Source organism: Argiope bruennichi, chromosome 5, assembly GCF_947563725.1.
Source record: "Argiope bruennichi chromosome 5, qqArgBrue1.1, whole genome shotgun sequence".
Taxonomy (NCBI): domain Eukaryota; kingdom Metazoa; phylum Arthropoda; class Arachnida; order Araneae; family Araneidae; genus Argiope; species Argiope bruennichi.
Window position 1 is genome coordinate 13,693,120 of NC_079155.1, and position 15,511 is coordinate 13,708,630.

Here is a 15,511-nt window from a genome sequence, read left to right on the forward strand (position 1 = left end):
TGATGAATAGGAAAAGTTCTTGCTGAGAATGGGGAATTCAAACTAGAATGAATTACTGTTACTTGTGAATTTTCTCGGAGAAATTTTTCGGTATTTAAGTTAAAAAGTGGAAAGACAAGAAAAAAAAATGGAATAAGATACTACTAAAATATAATTTAAAGAGATTTGTGTTTTTTTTCAACATTTTGTGCATGACTGTTCCCAATAGTTTATGATTTAATCTAAGTTAAAAATTTATTTGTAGGAGGATAATATCTTATAACGTAAATTTTGAATGAACACAAAAGACTTTCTTAACTAAAAAGCTAGTCTACATTATTAAAATGATATATTTTTTTTATTTTATAAAGAAAAAGAAAAGATTAACAAACTTTTATGAACATTTTTTGAAAATAATCCCTAAATTGATCTGTAATATGAAACATATAGAAAGAAAATTTTTCAAAATTTTACGTCGATATTTTTTTTTTCCACTCCTGATTAAAAGTATGAGGTATTTTAAACATGAACCACGTTTTTTTAGAGTTACAAATTGATTTTTAAAAATATAGGATATCTATACCCTTGAAGCATCTGTAAAATTGAAATATTAAACTTTAATAATTAATGAAGTTTAAAATAATATTTATGAGTGCAAACTGTGTAATCAGCGTTTGGATTAGCATAGATTATACTTCAAAAATAGTTACTTTAAATTATACTGTAAAAACAAATCTAATCTTTTCAAATAGTAGAATTTTTAAGGATATAATGAAAAACTTAAAAAAAATATTTTTAATGTTACTGAGAGTATTTTTGTTTACTTCTCTAAAACGAAAATATGACCTTTTCTTAATAATGCAAATTTTTTTTTGTCTATTTGCTCAGAATTCAAAATATGATATCGTGTATCTTCCTGATTATTTGAACTTCTATTCTTTGATAGTCTATTAATAACATTGTAGGCTCTAAGAGAAACAGGAAATAATATTTATTGTGCTTTTTTATATAATGCTTTTTTGGAATTTTCATAATAGGCCCACTAGAAACATCACTGCATAAAAAGATGCAATATCACTAACTCTGGAAAGTTTACTTTCTATTATTTACCTAAGCATATAAAAAAGTGTGAAGAATATTGTCCTTTATTTCATGGCATGCTGATGCAGAAAGATATCATTTATATACATTTATGCAACAGTAGATGTCACTTATTACGTAACACATTGACACAATATTATTTTTTAATTTGTCTCAATCAGTAAAATTAGAAAGAATAAAATTTCTGAAAAGTATTCAAATTCACTTTTTTTATGAGAATTTGTATTCAGTGTATCTTTTCAACTTAATTTAAAAATTTCAAGTGAACTAGAGCAAATAATTTTAATTGTATAATGCTTATAGGCTGACATACTATCTGCAAAATTTGTGATGCAAAAAATTAATCAAAGCGCAGTGCCGGGTACAGTTTTAGTCCTAGAGAAGCCAATTTTGACGCATAGTCATGCATTAAATAATAAATTAATGCTAAAAATGAGCTTTACAAAATTTAATCAAATTTTAAATATTAATCGTTTCTCATTATCTTTCCTCAATAACATTATTATTACTCAATAGTATTATATAACTATTGCGCAAAAAATATTTTTACATCACTTTAAAATTAAAAAAATATTTTTGATTATATTAATTTGAAAACCACACAATTTTTTTCTCCTGCTATTTTAATATACATTGAATATATTTTAAATGCATTTTAAAATATTATTTTTTCATTGTTTTGTTTTTAGATTCCTGTTCACACGTATTGTGACGATATTCAATATATTTTTGTCTGCATGTGGTCTTGCTATATAATTAAAATTACATTTTAAAAATTAGAATAAAAATAGACTACCAAAAGATAAATAAACTCAAAAAATTATTCATTAATGTTTCCAGAATCGGTGCGTTTAAAAGTGGAATAAACAAATAATATTTTTTAATTAAAGCTTTATTTTTCTTTTTGTGTCACTATTTCACCTACACATTCAATATAAATTCTTACAACGATGATGATTATTTTTATTAAATATTTGAAATAATACTGCCAAAACATACCTCAAATGTCGTGGGTCAGGTAACTCGCTAACTACCTATAACAAAGCGAATAAAATGCAAAGCTTACACAAAATTTTTATATATTTCTATAATATAAATTTCTTTTTGAGACATTGCGTTTTATTCAGTTTGTGATTGGTAAATAACAAATCACCTGATCCATGGCATTTGGGGTTTGTTTTGCCAGTATCTTTGAAATATTTATTGAAAATTATCTTACGTTGGGGATATTTATATTGCACTTGACAGTGAAATGGTGATAAAAAAAAGGAAAAATAAAGCTTTATTTAAGACCAAATAAATTTAAAACAACATTATTTGCCAATTCTAGTTTTAGACACAGCGTTTGTGGTCACACTAATGAATAGATTTTTTGGTTTGTTTACCTTTTTCAAGTAATGCTTTGCCACTCGGTTAGCAATCCTTTGAACACCGAAGCAGTACACGTGTTGACCCTGCAGTGTTTTTATAAAATGGCAATGAGATGTCCAACGATGTCAGATGAAGGAAAAATGAGAAGATGGATCGAGCGGGAATCTGCCAATTTGAAAAGAAAAGCTGATTGTGAAGTTGCTACGTTGGCGGCAGAACTTGAAAAAATTGAATTAATATTTAGATTTTAGAGATACGAGAAAGAATATTCTTATTGTGGGGTTTTGAGTTTTGAATCGGAAGTAGGCCGATCATCAAATGGATGTTGCTATCATTTCTTTCAACTCCTTCCGTTTTTCCACCTGGAGAGCTATGCATAAAATTAGGCTGCATTGTAATGTTGCTAAGAAATTTATACATGAATGACAGGTTTATGGTCAGAAAGACTGAGTGCTACATTTTACATGTTGTGTTGGTGTTGCTTATGGAACTTGTCATAGACAAGCGAAGCGGCTTAAAATCGCTGTGAAGTCAGAGATTTAAAGCCATCGCTGCGAAGTCAGACATTTTAAGCCGCGATTTAGCGTCTCTTGTTTCAGTAGCGCTATCTAGGGCCAAGAGTACGTCTTAGCTACTCAGGCGTCACAGCCCTTTTCATGGGGAGGACTTCATTCATACATTTCATTCAGAGATCGTAATCTAGACCTGAATAAGAGAACAATCACCTACTGATCCAGTACCCACAGTAGTGTTGTCTCGACTTGGAAGACTTTGTGGCTACTACAGATTTATACGTGCACCAGCCACTATATACACGGAGAATCTTCGGCCAGCAGGGTTTGAGCGCACAACCCAAGAGATGCGAATCCAACGCCCCACCAACCAGGCTATCCCGGCCCTCATTTGACATGTTGCAGTGTTGACAGGTAACAACAAAGGTACAATTGCTCATATATAACGTATTATTACTGCTTTAAAAATGACGCAGAAATACAATTTATATTGAAAAAGTTGCAATTTCGAATGAGACAAGCTTCCTCCATGATCATCAATAAGTCACAAAATCAGAGTTTTACAAGGGTGGTCCGATTATTAATGTTGAAAGTGCAATATTTTCACATGTTCGACTGAATGTATCATTGTTCAGAGCGAAATCAAGAGTTGGAATTAGAATCTAGGCAACATTAAAAGTATTGCTTTTAAAGATGCTGTTAGTAAAAATTAAACAACATGAAATATTATATGAGCAAATATTTTTAATGGTTTGAGGAAAGTTTTTATTTAATTTGTTTAAAATATTATAACTTCATGCTTTAATTTTTCATTCGTACAGAAAAAAGCAAAATTATGATCATATTTCACCAGAATTTCAACTAATTCTAAAATATATTTTTTTTCACTTCGAAATGAGGTTTTTAATTCAGAAACTTTTAAAACAGTTTGTTTCCTTTTGCTCTTGTTGTCCGGAGGCAGGGATAAAAATATCGAACTTTGGCGAGCAGGGGAAAAAGTCCATCACTCACCATTTAGGGGTTGTAAAACTGTAATGTAACTTTGCATGACAAATTGTTAGAAAGAAATCTTGGAAATTGGTACTTTTGTATTTTTAGAGATAATAAAATTCATTAATACGTTTAATCTGAATACCTATGAAAGAATGTATCTATGCACAATTATTTTTTACGAGATATTTCAATTTTTTAAAGTAGAGTCATTCAAAAATCTTTTATTTATTTAGATATTGTAAAAAAACGTCACAGATACTCATTTCTCTTTTATCATACGTCGTAAATGTTTTATAGCATATAAATGGTTTAGATCATTCATATTATATATATATATATATATATATATATATATATATATATATATATATATATATATATATATATATATATATATATATATATATATATATATATATATATATATTAATATCTCATTTAGATGCTTGCCAACAAAACTAAGGATCGGCTATGGTTCACTTATCCACAGGGCGATATTCGGCCAAAGTTTGTGTCCTGGGGGTTCAAGGTTGCCCCGGAGAGCATTGACCGGAGGGAAAAGAATGACAGGGAAGAGCAAGAGAGCGAGGACCGGCGTCATTCGCCATGGACGAAAGAAACTGAATTTTATTTTCATGCTTATCATTTTAATTCGTATATGTAAATCTGTAAATTTATGTGAAGAATACAACAATATAGAATTGGATTGGTTGTTGAATTATTTCTGCAAAATGATCACGATTGACCCAAATCATTTAACTAAAACGGCCGCTCTGGCCTAGGCGAAAAGGTGGCACCAGCCATTTTGGGAGTAGTAGTTGGACATACTCGGGAAAGTGGGAACTTTACTACGAATCAACTAAAAAAAGATTTATAATGTAAAAATGGATTATGTTTCTTTGCGAAGCAAAATATTTTGGCTTTTATCATAAAAATGATTCCGTATAATGTATTAATAACCATGATATTCCATATATTTTATGTGTTTTGAAAATGTACAGGTTACTCCATATGTAAGTTTAAAAATCATGAGTATATTGCTGATGCAAAAGATGGCACATTTCCTTTTTTCTTTAACTCTTAGACTTGGTAAGATCTAACATAACAGGGGGAACATTCGAACTCCAAATCAAATTTCTGTGTCGAAAAAGTTCTGTCGCCAGGCGTATTGAGATCACTTCCAATAAGGAAGATGAGCTTTTCAAATAATTTAGAGTATTTATTATATAACTCTGCCTTAAACAGATGCGAATCTGATAAAGACAATGAAGGGAAAAAACTATTAAAATATATTTAAAATTAATTAAAGTATCAAAATATATTTACTGATTGAAATTTAAAGTTCTAAAAATCTCCAGGCTCTATTCTTAAAATAAGATTGTAATGTCATTTTATTTAGACATCAGTTTAAAAGATTGTTATTATATATTTAAAATGCAGCAGTTAAACATACCTCTACATATAAAAACAAGGCAATTCATTTTACTTATGTTTCAAATCAACAATTTTTTAAAGGCTTCTGAAAGCTTTCTAAGATGATAAGTTGGGCTTAGGAGAATTCTAAGTAACCTACCTGTCCTTCGCTCGTCAGATGTAAATGAAAGTTTAAACTTTTAAATCCTTATAAATAATTAAAAAAAGTTTCATGACCATATATTGTGAGCAAAAAATAAGAAAATAAGAGTCTGGTTACAAGAAGTACACCAGATATTGTTATTATTATTAGGTTTAAGTTATTGTTATTGTAAGAGATTAAAAACTTTGTATCTACAAATTCAATTATTCTCTGGCCCAAGTTCTCGATTTAAAGCTATATTCATTCCAATATCAAAGCCAGCTCTTTATGATCATCTTTAGAACTGTGTATTTTCTGAAAGAAGGTTTTATTTTGATATAAATAAGGCATTTTATGTAAAAGGTTGAATTTATCGCTAATATATGTAGCTATTTGGGTGTGATATTGGACCTCGTTTCTTGTGTGCCAACATGGGCTTTCAACAACGAAGGGTGTCAAATTTGTCTTGTATTATATAAACTGACTTCAATTTTATCAATAAACTCATATCTGTCCAATAACACTAAATGGCTTCTATTGACGAAAGACTGCCTTGATATTGACTCTTGTATTGTTGGCCACAGTCCAGTCAGTGACGAAATATTTAGTTGCATATTTTAGTAAAAAGTCGTTATACGATATTTTCCTGAGAATTATTTTCGCATACAAACATTCTAATAAGTAAAATGAAATCTGTTCATTGAATTTTTATTCATCTGCTTTGACGGATTTAGAGTAGGACTGTCTGTTTTGAAAATATTTCCGCGTTCTGTATACTAGCGTTATCTGACCTGCGAGTCAAAGCTCACATCAAAAGATAATGCTCACCAATAATAATAAGCCTCCAGAGAAGATGAATTTCCTTTTTCTTTTATCCTTTCAGGTTTGGCAACAGATAAGCAGGAAGTTCCAAGTGCAAAAATAAAAGGAACTCTTAGCATTTGTATTTCGAAAGGCTGGAACTTTCGGTCGTTGTTTACGTTGAGAAAGAGATAAGGAGAAAGGAAAAGCTACTTATCATGAGAAGAGGCGCAAATTTGAATCCCTGGCGGGTAATAGACGTTGCTAAGATTTATTTTATTTCTCCTAGCTAAAGTATAAGCAATGGAACAGATCTATTATTTTCTTGTAATTGGAACATAAATAGGAGATTGGAACATAAATAGGAAATAATGTATTGTTACAAATTTCGAACATTTACAGTTTGAATTGTTTGAAGTTTAGTTCGTGTTCAGAAAATGTTCGGATGCCTAGGAGCTATTCTTATCATTTGGTAATGGATTAAAATGAAGGGTTCTTCCTATAATACTTCTGATGTTATTTCAATGTGGAATTATACAAAATTAAACTAAATAATATTTGAGACAATGTTCCTTCCAAAAATCTTCAATAATTTTTAATTCCTGACTGCCAAAAGATCTTTCTGCGTTTGATATTATTTTTCTTGCTAAAGTAAGCAACGGGATCGATTTATTACATTAATGTAAACATAACATAAAGAGAAAGCAATGTAATCGTTAAAAATTCCGGCATCTATGGTTTGAATATATTTAAGATCAATCTGTGTTTAGAAAAGATTTGGATGCCAAGGTATCGTTCTAATCCTTTAATAGCTGATCAAAATTATGGATGCTATTTCGATATGGAATTATATAAAACTGAACCAATATTTGAAACAATGTTTATTAAAAAAATGAATAATCTCTACTAATTATAAAGGTGAATGTGTGTGTGTGCTAACTACCTACAGGCTAACTGCTTGACCTAAAGCTACCAAATCTGAAAATATATACTTTGGAGAATGAAAATGAGTGCCTTAGAGCGATTTTTCTTTGAAAGTTTGATTAGAATTTTAATTGATTAGAAATTAAACAAAAGTTTAACGTTTATTTACTAAAATTTCCGAAGATATTACAGCACAAAAATGATATTTATATCATATTAATATTTAAAAAAATTGGATTTTTAACTATTCTAATCTGAAAACTATGCAACTTTTTTTTTTACAAAAAAATTTTTTTGAGCGATTTTTTAAAAATGGTTCTTTCCTCACTTTACAACAATCGATTATATTCTTTCCTTAAACTGAAAGTCAAAATGTTTTCATTGTTTCCTCAAACGCTGAATCGCGTGTTTTCATTTTGTTGAAAGCTAAAGAAGAAGAATAAACCCACAGAGCCTCAACCAATTGAGAGTACACTTTACTTTTACTTGATAAATCCGAATTTCAATATAAATAACACATTACCTAGATGTGCATACATGTTTTTATTTTTACTCATAACAAATGGTTTAATGTGAGTGCTACTTAAATATAATTTTGTGTAATCTTATCTTAAACCTTTTCAATGATCATTTTTGTGTGATTAAGTTTTTTAGATAAACTTAAAGCCAAACATTTAATTAGAAAATGGCTCCTAGAAGAGAAACCAGTACTAATGTAAGGAAATTCGTACTAAAGTTATTTTAAAAAGAAAAAACTTATTGTGAAATAGCTGAAATTGTTGGTAGAAGTCACGCGTGTGTCAAGAAAATATTTTTAAGATTTTTAAATGATGGATTGATTGAAAATAAGTGCGGAACAGGAAGGAAAGGTATTCTGAGTGATGTAACAAAAAGGAAAATTTGGAAAGAAATCAAGATTGATTTTGAAGTAAATGTAGTCAAACTTGCTGAAGAATCATCTCCAATCATAGGAAGAAGTGTAAGTGCCAAAACTGTGCGAAATATAATTAGACAAGCTGGTTATAAAAATTCAGTTGTTAGAAATAAACCTTCATCAACTTTCAAAATCAGAAAAAGGGTTTGGAGTTAACAAAAATTTATCAATTGAAGACCAATAACTTTTGAAAGAAAGTTATATTTAATGATCAAAGTAAATTCAATATTTTTGGCAGCGACGCTCGTCGCACCGCATGGAGAAAGCCAAGTACCGCTTTGGATCCAAAAAAATGACACCCTACAGTTAAACATAGTGGGGAATCCATCATGGTTCAGTATTGTATGGCTTCATTCGGGGTCGGAAATTTAGTTTTTATAGATGACATTATGAACCATATGGTTTATTTAGATAAACTTCACAAAAATCTAAAGGAAAGTGCTAAAAATTTGGGTTTGGATGAAAATTTCATTTTCTAGCAAGATAATAAACCTCAACACACCGTACGTAATGTCAAAATGCTGTGTGGTTTTCATTGTAAACAATAGTTTCACACACCATCACAATTCCCCAACATCAATGTCATTGAAAATCTGTGGGCCACACTTGAAACAACGGTTCAAAAACGCAAAATTAGATACAAAACTCATTTAAAACAAGTGTTGCGGGAAGAATGGGGTAAAATATCTTGAGATACCACCAAAACGTTGCTCGAATCAGTACCACGACGTTTAGAGGTCATTATAAAAGCCAAAGGACATGCAACTAAATATTGACACTTTCTTTGTATGCGAAATATTACAAAAATTTCATTGTATATTCTCAATTTGTTGAAGTAAAAATCTGCATATATTAATTTAAATTGCTTCTGAAACTTTTCAATTTAGAAGTTTTTCGTTGATTGTTATTTATTTTTACTTTAATTGAAAGCATTTGTTGAGTGTAAAACGAAAATCTTGTTTGCACTTCTCGGTAATATATTATTTATGATGAATGTCGGATTTATCAAGTAAAAGTAAGGTGTACTCTCAATTGTTTGAGTCACAGTAATTAGATTACAAGGCAAATAAAAAAGTGAAATTGCAATATCATGAAATTTAGAAGATACATGAAGTGTACATTAACTCTTTTAATAATGACGTCAGGGGACTGATCTCAATCAGACAGGTTCATATACTCAATGATCAGAGCGCATGTCAAGCAACTACTATAAGACGGTTCTAATATTTGAAAATTTGACGGAATCATGGTGGTGACGTTATATTTAAAGGATTTAACTGAAATTAAATAAAAATAATATTCCTGACGAACCAGATGGTAGCCAAAGGCGACTAGTTCAAAATAAAATAAGTTATAATTAATTTTAAAATCATAAAAACAATGTGCCTATAAACATAAACAATTCATTTTTCGGAATATTAATAAAAAATATCAGCAGGATTTATGCAACGAAGTTGAAATTCGATTAAAGCATTTTCAGCAATGTATTTTAAAATATTTAAAGTAAACAACATAGAAGAATGCCTTAATTAGAAAGAGATAGATTGTCTGTCAGTACAGATTTAATCGGAGAACGTCGTTGACAGAAAAATTATGCAGCCCTAAAGCCTTTTGATATCCTATTTTTCTTAAAGAAATACAGCCGTTTATACAGGAACTTATTTAGAATTCAGCGATAAGGAATATATACCTATTAATAGCAAATCTTTAAAAATTATGTATTTGGAGCATTTAAGAAGGAAGGATTTTAGAAAGTTTTCTAAGACTAATTTTTGAGTAAACAAAAGATGATTTTGCTATCAATATTTTTGCTTTAAAGATAATATGAGATTATTTAACTTTCACACTTCAGCATAAATTGTTTAGCAAGTTTCCCTTTAACAATAAATTAGTTATTTTGCACGTTTTTGAATTAATACTTCATTACTGTTATTTACCGGATTTTAACGAAGTAAATTAATCTATTTTTTTATTGAAATCCTTGAAATGATGATAAGGCAATTCAATATCTATATGTACTTTTCTTCTGGATATAACAACAAAGTATGAAAAATCAATATCTTTAGAGATTTATATTTGCGCAATGATGAGTACTATTTATATTGTTTGAAAACATTGTATCGAAAATTAATTAAATATTAGAAGAAAATCCAAAAATAAATAAAGCAAAAATTAAAAAGAAGCAACACTATTAAAATTACCCAAATGATTAGAAAAAAGATTGCATACTATTCCTAGAAGTAAAGGTCTGAAGATTATAAAATAAAAAAATAAACAAATAAAAATCTGATAAATTATTTGGGCCGCGTTCATTTTTTAATAATTTTTTGCTTTGATAAGGTTTTCGGACTAGTTTCATTTTTTCATTTCTATTAATTTTTTACTAATTTTTACATTATTTAGTTTTTTTCTTTAAAGAATAAGTATTAGAAGTGATGATTTATACTTAATAAAAAGACTTTATCAATTTAAACAATTTGATCTAGAAATATTTAAAGAACAGAGCGCAATAATACATCTAGCATGGAATGATTTATACATTTTTCATTGAATTCTAGCCCATAGATTAGATAATTTAAATTTGTTTTTTTGATAGCAATTAGTATTCCATTGCTTCTTTTTGTAGCCTTTAACTTTTTTTTTTTTGGAAAAATTAATTTATGTTATTTTTTATGTTTTACATTTTACTTTAAAAATTTATTTTGTTCAATAATTAACTTTATATTTTACTGTTGATTTTTATAAATTATACAAGCGTAACTAATATTATTACTTTACATAAGTGTAACTAGTTTAAAATATATTAATTAATTCGTATATAAATTTAATTGAATTTAAAAAACTTTAGGTAAGTTTGCATTAATTATAATCAATTTACTTTTTAGACTTAATAGAAAACTTGATGAAGAGTTTAAAAGAGGCCATCACTTAAAATTCTAAGAACTTCGCATGCCTAAGCTTCAAACAAACTAAACAATTGCAATAAGTATCAATTACCTGTTCTGTTAATTATTACTTTAAAAACTCAAATACAATTTTAAATTTTTTTCGCCTGCGAAACAATCTGATAAATATTTATTAAAAAATGAATATTAAACTAAATCAGCACACTGAACAGCAATAAAACAAAACATTTTTTTAATAAATTTGATACACTATAAAAAACAAAACAGAAATCACTAGAAGATTGTCACATTTTCGGTTCCATTATCATAAAATCTATTTTCCGCTAATTTAATATAATAGTCCTTAAAACCTTTAATAATATCCGGTAGCTCTAGGGTCAGTGACTGGTACCAAGACGTATCGGACACCTGGCTTCCTCTCTACTGCAGCTGCAACAGGCTTGGGTGCTGGTACAGGGGCACTGTTGAAGACTGGGCCTGAAGAGGCGGCAGATGATTCAACGGTGACATCAGCTGGGTTCAAGTTGGTGGTTCCAGGCTCGTTGGATTTGACGACAGCTCTGAACCCATTCTCATCAGCGATGTATTCGACAACCCTAGTGTGGCCTTCGATGTTGTTGACGGTGTAAGATCCGGAGACTCGGCCAGATCCATCGCTGGATTCTTGGTGAGAACTTCGACCTCCATCTTCGGTTTCGGAGTTGTAGTTAAAGGAGTAGGGGATGGGTACAGCAGGTTGCTGTAATTATAAAAGAAATTTTAGTAAAGGAAGAATTATAATTCTTAAAGAAAAGATACAGAATTAATAACCTATGAGTGATTCAATTAAATTAAACCTTCGTGATGCTACAAGCGACGTTATAATGTTTCAGTTTAAGAACAATCATCTGAGTAACCGTAACCGTCTCAGTTGAAATAAGAGATTTAGTCTAAACCTTAGGAAACAAAAAAGTTTTAAACTTTTTTGTTTCATAAGGTTAAGAATTTAGATAAGAAACGTCTTGGTTAAGAATTTAGATAAGAAACATCTTGGTTAAGAATTTAGATAAGAAAATTTTTTCTCGAGTTCAAGAAAAAAATTCAATAATAAAATAGTTTTACTAAGACATATGAAAATTATCTCAGAAGTTTTTATAGTAGTATTATCATAAAAATTATATCACCAATATTAAACTGAGAGATGTTACTATAATGCGTTTCCTATTATCATAAATATTGCCATATGAATAGTTAGCAAATTTTGAATAATTTTTATCAATTTTCTATAATTTTTCCTCGAATATCACACTCAAAAATTTTGAAGGAAAGAAAAGGATAAAGGAATCCTGATTTTCGTAATATTATAAGACATAAAGACTTTTTATAGTTAAATATGTTAAAATGTTTCTTATAAAAAGAAATGTTTAAAAACTATAATGCTATTTTTAACAATCATTTGTATCTATTAACATTTATTGATATACATTTGATATTTTCTGAGAAATGTTTGACACAACTGGAATATGTATTTTTATTCTAAAATTAAAAGAAACATAACTTTATGTTATAATAAATAATTTACTATACTTTTAAAATATTCTATTTAGAGCAATTTTTTTTAGATTTCTTGAAATTTCTTAAAATGAATAAATAAAAATAAGGATAAATTATGAAATAGAGTAAAATGCCCAAGAAAAATAAACATTTATATTATTAAATTTCAAGGTGTTTTTATCAAATATTTTAATTTTTGTATATTATAAAGTTTTCTTATTCTAAGTCACAAAAGAGGTTATTTTAACACAGCCTTTAAATTGTTAGTGAAGAATTAAAAGTAATATATTTATTGATATAGAAATACTTACTGCAGCTTGGGAAGCAGCAACTGCGATTAAAGCAGCGACAACAATAAAAGCCTTAAAAAATAAATAAATATTAAATAATATTCATTAATAAAGAAATAATTCAACTAATGACATATTTTCTCTATTGAATTCCTTTATTTTAAAACTAATAGATTTTACAAAACTTTTATTTACAGAATCAATTTTCTGTAGAAATGCAAAGCGAATTTAAATTTAGAAGTATTGCCATACATTTCAAATTTTATTTGCTTAAAACTTATTTAATTTAATGTACATTAAGTGTTTAATTCAAGCATAATATTTTAAAAATGTGATACATGAATAATGCTCATTTTTCAAAACTTTTACTTTTTAATGTGAATTAAAGTAATTAAAAACTATTAGTTTTAATTCACATCTTTCAATAAAATTTGATAAATTTGACGAAGTAATTGATAAATTAATAGTTTCTTAACATTACGTAATTGCAAATTATATTTAAATATTAAATAATTAGGAAATACTTTTTTTTTAAATTTAAAAACAGCAAATGATCCTTCAAAAATACAAATTTCGTTTATTGCAATGAATAATTAGATTATAGTAAATATTTTAATCAAAATTTATTTTGTTAGCAATTATTAATTACAATATTTTGTTTCCTTTTATTAAACTAGGACATGTTTAGCACTTACAGTGTCTTTACATCGGTTTGAATCAGCCAATACTCTTAAATTATTTTTTATTTTACAGATTTTTCGATTGAAATTTATATTGTAACTTGTAACAATACAAAGTTAAAGAAAACGTCTTTGGTTAAGAAATTTTAAAACTTTTTTAAAAATGCTTTTGTAACCAGAATCGATCAGTTTTTATTTATTTTTTTATTATTAATTTATCTCAAAGAGTAAATATTTTTTTAAGGAAGAAAATCAGTTTTAAGTAGTAGAAACCTTAAAAATTTAAAAATATGAAAACAGTTTACCTTCATGTTGAAAGTGGAAATTGTTGACTGAATACAGCTTAATGGAAACTGTGAATTTTCACAGAAGCCCTACTGCTTTTATAGAACCAGGGTGCCAAATGACAGGCACTTAAAATTTCACTTCTTCTGAATATTAAACCTTTTTTTATGATACGAGAGAGGACAGATGGGTGCGAGAGTTTTTCTTTTAAATTTTCTTCCCGACAGATCTGCTGGTATTTTTAAAAATTCTCCTTGTATCTTTCTATTAATTCTTCTTTGTTCTTATCATTAATGAAACCTATACGGAATACTTCTCACGTATTAATATACTACTTTTTCATTGCAATATAAGGAAATATCCATTAATTCTAATATTCCTTCCAGATAATTTAGACATTTTTTTAATTCAGACTTTCGCATGCTACTGGTTTTTATGTGTAATAACCTTGACAAGGCACCCTGAAGGATAGGAATTTATAATAATTTTTAAATAATTCAATTTTTATTTTCGGAATTGTCTAGTTACTATTAAAATTTTTTAAAAATACTGTTTAAACTTTTAGGAAAAAGTTTAAGATTCTTAATTTTAGGCATTGATGGTTACTCCATTTTTTTTTTCATAATTTTCACATCTATTAGTTTAATATTTCATTATTAATAGTTACTCCATTTTTCACATAATATCATTTTCAGAAGTGAAAAATGTCTGACTATTAAATTGGTTCTTTATTATTTTTAAATATGCAGATATCTTTGATGAGAATTCGTTAGAAATTTTTATTTAATTTGCATATTAATTTCGAATATTTATTCCTTAATTGGATAAGAAATAAGTACTCGAAAATAGGTGAAAAATGATGGAGAAGCGATTAAAAACCATAATGAAATGCATTGTATCATACAGTGATTAGAATAAGTAAGTGGAAGCTCCTCATTTTTAAAAATATAGAATAAAATTTATATTTCAATCTCAGAAATGGCAGAAACAACACATTCTTTTGTTTGAAAGTGCTTGTCCAGAAATGTAGTTCTTCTTTGCTATTATTAAATTCGTTCCTTTTCTATTTTTTCATAAGTTTTCATATCATGATACTCGAACAACTCATAACAAGACAGAAATATCAAATTCAAAATAAAAACTAGGTTATTCTTTCATAAAAGGTGAATTCAAGTTTATTGTAAATATTGTCGTTTTCTTTCAATTTAACTTATAAATATTTGCTTTCTTGTCATTGTGGTTAGGATAAAAATCAAATATCAAAAAACTGCTTTTGTATGATTCTCAATAAGTAAAGTGCATATTAAAAATACTGTGTTAAGCTAGTAGTTATAAAGAATTAAGATAGACATTTTCTAATCGAAAATTTAATTGATATGCAAAACTAGTTAAATATAATATCTTTAATTTACATTAAATATTTTCCCATAACTCGTGTAGCTCTTCAATATTTCTTTGGAAGAATTTTCAGTTTTGATTCAAAACATGCATCAAATACGGTTTTTAAATCTTGTTCATAATAGAAATACTTACTATCATGAAAATATGTTATACAGATATCAGAGCAAAGGAGGAAGAACGAAAGAAGGAGAACGAAAATTTCTCTTTCAATACCATTACGATTTTGTTGACTCAATCATTGTGTAC

At 27.9% G+C, this 15,511-nt stretch overlaps 1 protein-coding gene across 1 annotated transcript; it reads right to left on the reverse strand.

Annotated features, from left to right (window-relative positions):
• Positions 1–11,291: 11,291 nt before the first annotated feature.
• Positions 11,292–13,993, reverse strand: LOC129969388 (cuticle protein 10.9-like). The gene is made up of 3 exons (XM_056083951.1): positions 13,885–13,993; positions 12,921–12,971; positions 11,292–11,815 (listed from the first exon to the last, which is right to left on the reverse strand). The coding sequence occupies exons 1-3, from the start codon at positions 13,888–13,890 to the stop codon at positions 11,429–11,431; spliced, it is 444 nt and encodes a 147-aa protein (XP_055939926.1). The 5' UTR covers positions 13,891–13,993; the 3' UTR covers positions 11,292–11,428.
• Between the last annotated feature and the right edge of the window lie 1,518 nt (positions 13,994–15,511).

What these genes read in the sequence shown, in the direction of transcription:
- LOC129969388 (XM_056083951.1), bottom strand. An exon ending in TTGCTGCTTCCCAAGCTGCA is followed by an intron (nt 11,816 to 12,920) that starts GTAAGTATTTCT and finishes TTATAATTACAG; the next exon opens with CAACCTGCTGTACCCATCCC.